The sequence below is a fragment of the Aspergillus affinis genome (genome assembly GCF_023601865.1).
Source record: "Aspergillus affinis strain CMG 70 chromosome Unknown NODE_70_length_187477_cov_86_774354, whole genome shotgun sequence".
Lineage (NCBI taxonomy): Eukaryota > Fungi > Ascomycota > Eurotiomycetes > Eurotiales > Aspergillaceae > Aspergillus > Aspergillus affinis.
In genome coordinates this window covers 1-4,469 of record NW_026515851.1, presented here as the reverse complement: position 1 = coordinate 4,469, position 4,469 = coordinate 1, and the positions used below count along the sequence as shown (strand labels likewise).

The following is a 4,469-nucleotide window of genomic DNA, read 5'->3' as shown; positions in this document are numbered from 1 at the left end:
TTCCCGCGAGTTTCCCGTCTTTATCTCTGCTTCATTCCGCGGGAACGCCAATGACGGCAGTATTATATGATTACTATCGTCATTAGCATCATAATCTACGCCATCGTCCCGTTGTGCGGATATCGCTGGATCTCTATTTCTACCAACCGTTTTACTGGTGATGATTTGCTTACTGGATTCCTGGCACACAGAATAAACGGTCGATGCTAGGCCCTGCTTGTCATTATTTCGAAGACCCTTTTCAAAAACCGTCAGCTTCGTTTGTCGCAAGTGGAATTTTATCTCCAGACCTTTCGGCACGGCCTTCTGTCTAATACGCCAGCGCCGAGGACCTGGATATTTCGGTATATAAACGGCAATTAGCATGCTAGTAGACTCGATGGTGGGTCAGGAATTGGGCAGTAGCCCCAAAGTTGAGGATCTTGCAAGTATAAGTGAGGTCCCTGCGGATATGTCGAGTGAGTTGCGGCGGTTTTGTTTTTACCACCGCGCTACGTACTGACACGAGGTGAAAATTCCAGCTTCTAAAGATACTGCGAAGAAAGCCGATAGCGCCAACGGTCAGGCCAATGCCAACGCCAACATCCCGCCCCCCAAAACCGATAAGCCACGCCCGCATGGTTGCACGACATGCGGTCGGTCCTTCGCTCGGCTTGAGCATCTGAAACGTCATGAACGGTCACATACCAAGGAGAAGCCCTTTGAGTGTCCGGATTGCGCTCGCTGTTTTGCTCGCCGCGATCTGCTGCTGAGACATCAGCAAAAGCTGCATATGACCACGACCCCCTCGTCGCGCCCTAGAAATGCTCGTAGAGAAAGCACCGGCGGCGCAGGCACGGGGACCAACCGCGTTCGCAAGAATTCTATTGTCAGCAACAACGCCGCCAGCACAATGCGGCCCCGTGCCAATACCATTAGCCATATAGACGTTGCTTCTCTAGGCATTACCAATGCCACTAACCCACCCCCGTCGGCCCCCGGTCATGCCTACCACCCCAGCATGGGCTCGGCGCCCCTGGGGTCCAGCTTGGATTATCGCGGGTTCAGCAGCAGCCATGCACTGGTGAACGGCCTGGCGAAGCTGGAAACGCACGGGTTGCCCATGGACCTTTCTGGCGGGCTTCGCACCGCCCCCGTGGGTCATTTCGACGTCAACTTCGGCGAAATGTTCATGGGCCATGGTCATGGCACTACTATTAATCCTGCTCAGCTACACTTTGGCGGTTCTCCGCAGGCCTATGGGAATGACTCGCCGTCCTCGCCGTACGCGCACGCGGCTCATATCATGCCGCCGAACGGCGACCCGATGATGGAGGACGACTTTGCCTTCGAGTGGATGAACGGATTCGACCCCTCGATGCCGATGGGCAAAGGTAATGAATCGGCCCTGGATGGATCGTCTCCCTCGGCCATGAGCACGGGCAGCCAGAGCGGGATCAGCGAAGCGATGATGGACGGATCGAATCGGTTCTCCGCCTCCGCGGCTAGCTGGCACAACCCTTTCCCAGCGCACGCGGGGCCGCCCAACCAGTTTTCCGTCGATTATACCTCACCCGCATTTAACGATCTAGGAATCCCACCGGAAACCGTGTCTCCCAAGTCCTTGATGGCGCAAAATCCATTCTCGGAAACCTATGCCACCCCTCCATCCATGACGTCGGTGGGCCAACCCATATTGGGTGGACATTCGCAGAGTATGTTATCATCCTCTATGGCAACAAGCGGAGAATCTCCTAATCCTCTCAACCTGCCTTTCGCGAATAGTGCCTTACGAACTCTCCATTCCGCAACCTCAACGGATACCTTTACAGACTCCACACGACAGGCTCTATTAGCCAGCATGGCCACCCCCTCCGCTTTTAGTCACCGCAAATACTCCCAGCCCGCCAGCGGCATGATCCATTGCCGCGAGCTCTTTGCCCGCTCTAGCTTCAACAACTCTTCCGCTCAATTACCCAGCACATCCGACATGCAGCGTTACATTTCGGCCTACATCACCTACTTCCACCCTCACATGCCGTTTCTCCACATTCCCACCCTCAACTTCCAGGCTCCCGAGTATACGAACAACCTCCGCACCCCCAGTGGCCATCTCAACTTAAGCTCCACGGGGGTCGCCGGAGGTGGCGGCTGCTTGATTCTCTCCATGGCAGCCATCGGGGCCCTCTACGAATTCGACACAGCTGCCTCCAAGGACCTCTTCGAGGCCGCCAAAAAGATGATCCAACTGTACCTGGAGGAACGCCGCAAAGCCGACATGTCCGCCGCTCTTGGCCGAGGTCACGCCGGGCGAGACAACTCCGTGCACAATACGCCCCTCTGGTTGGTGCAGGCGATGCTCCTCAACGTCATCTACGGTCACACCTGCGGTGACAAGACCTCGGCTGACATCGCTAGCACGCACTGCGCGGCGTTGGTAAGTCTCGCCCGTGCGGCCGACCTGACCCACCACCTAGATCCCAAGGACCTTCCGCAGGACTATCTGAATACCGCCGTCGGTGGCGGGTCTGGGACAACGGAGCCCGAAGGATGGGACTCGTCACCCTTTGGGCCACCCTACGAGCGAAAGGACTGGCTGGACTGGAAGGTTGTGGAAGAACGGAAACGCACTCTGTATGCTATTTTCTCACTCTCGTGCTTCCTTGTCTCCGCGTACAACCATGCGCCGGCTCTCACCAACTCCGAAATCCGCCTCGATTTGCCATGTGAAGAAGATGTTTGGGCCGCCGAATCACCGCAAGCATGGAAGAAAATGGGCGGTCGTCTCGCATCAAAGAGCAGCTCTTCGTTTTCCGCGGCACTGACCACCCTCCTGACCGCCAGTCATCGAGAGCAGTCCCAGTCAAGCTCGCCAGGGAACCCCACCTCTGGTGATGAAGCCGTAAATAATGACTTGAGCCTGAGCACCTTCGGTTGTCTAGTGCTTATCTACGCTCTCCATAACTACATCTGGGAAACTCGCCAGCGCCATATGGGTCGACAGTGGACCGCAAGAGAGACCGATGCCATGCAAGGGCACATTGAGCCTGCGTTGAGGGCATGGCAGACAGCATGGGCCAACAACCCTCTCCACAGTCTAGAGCGACCCAATCCTTTCGGAGCGGGCCCGCTTTCGGCCGACAGCATTCCTCTTCTTGATCTTGCCTACGTGCGGTTGTTTGTGAACCTTGGCCGGTGCAAAGAGGCATTTTGGCAGAGGGATTGGAATGCGATGTCCGATGAGCTTTCACGAGGCACGGAAATCGCGCATCACGCCGATGACATCCCTTGTGATGTATTGGATCCTTCCATGGTCGATGTCACTCAACCACCGGGCAACCGCCGTGGTTCGGTGGCCGATTTGGGGGTCGCAGACCTCACCATTTCAAGAACCCCAACCCAGGAACATCCCACAGAGGCCCTGCTGGGGTTATATCGGCCGGGCCAGTCCAAACGGGAGCGCCATCTACGGAAAGCTGCATTCTACGCCGCAGACTCCATATCCATGTCTGACCGGCTTGGGAACACTTTCGCCGAATTCACGTGTAGGGAGTTGCCAATCCAATGTGCCATGTGCGCCTTTGACTGCGCCCAAGTCCTGGCCGAATGGATCACGACGGTGCAGGAGCGCGTCGGACCCTACTTGGGGGTTTTAGGCCGAGACGACGTCGATCTGGTACAGGCCTCTAACGCCATGCTACTGGAAGAGGAAGACTGCAAACTGTTAGACAAAATCAAAGAGATTCTCACAAGTGTTGAAAGCAAGATGCAAAGAGAGGTACAGAGCAGTGCGACCGTGTCAGCTCTAAGCGTCTTACAGCGGCTTCCCAGCGTTGTGGAAGGAGGATATGGCTGCAAGATACTCATTGCCACAGCAAGCCTTCTCGACAGGGCTGCTGTCTGGCCAGGTTAGTTTGATCTTTTCCCTTGTTCACTATTAGATTGAGTGATTGATCTAACCTACGCTGTAGTCATCAAGTTAATGGCGCGATCGCTTGAAGCGCAAGCTATGCGTCTCAAGGAGCGTTCCGAAAGCTCAGCCATGGGTTCCAACTGAACAGGGCGTGAGATGACACCATTGCTGGCCTATTTTTCCTTACCCACCGTTTATACTTTTGACGTTTCACAATACTCTGCGGAACGGTTACGTGTCATGACTGGGTTGTTCTTCGCCTCTCGCTGTTCTTCCTACCAATGGAGCTGCGCCCACTCTGGCCAGCTAATTAAATGATGCTTGCCTAGACGAAAGTTTATGTGATTGTCCGACATTCGATTTCGACCTGTTACACTATTTTCAACTTTTCACTGCGGTCTATTCCCGAGGGGTTATGCAAGAGTTTCTGTGGAAGCATTGTGTGTCAAATAGTGTTTTTTTTTTTTTTTTTTTTTTTTTTTTTTTTGTTTTTGTTTTTTAAAATTTTTACGGCAAAAAACAAGAAGGGTGTTTTACATGGGGGGGGTGTTTTTTTTTTTGTGGTTAATGTGTAGTT

The 4,469-nt window shown here is 54.3% G+C and overlaps 1 protein-coding gene across 1 annotated transcript; it reads left to right on the top strand.

Annotated features, from left to right (window-relative positions):
* Positions 1–364: 364 nt before the first annotated feature.
* On the top strand, positions 365–4,036 carry amdX (putative C2H2 transcription factor (AmdX); the record flags this gene model as incomplete). The annotated part of the gene is made up of 3 exons (XM_053102191.1): positions 365–458; positions 522–3,887; positions 3,951–4,036. 3 exons carry the CDS (start codon positions 365–367, stop codon positions 4,034–4,036), a joined length of 3,546 nt encoding a protein of 1,181 aa, XP_052954254.1.
* Between the last annotated feature and the right edge of the window lie 433 nt (positions 4,037–4,469).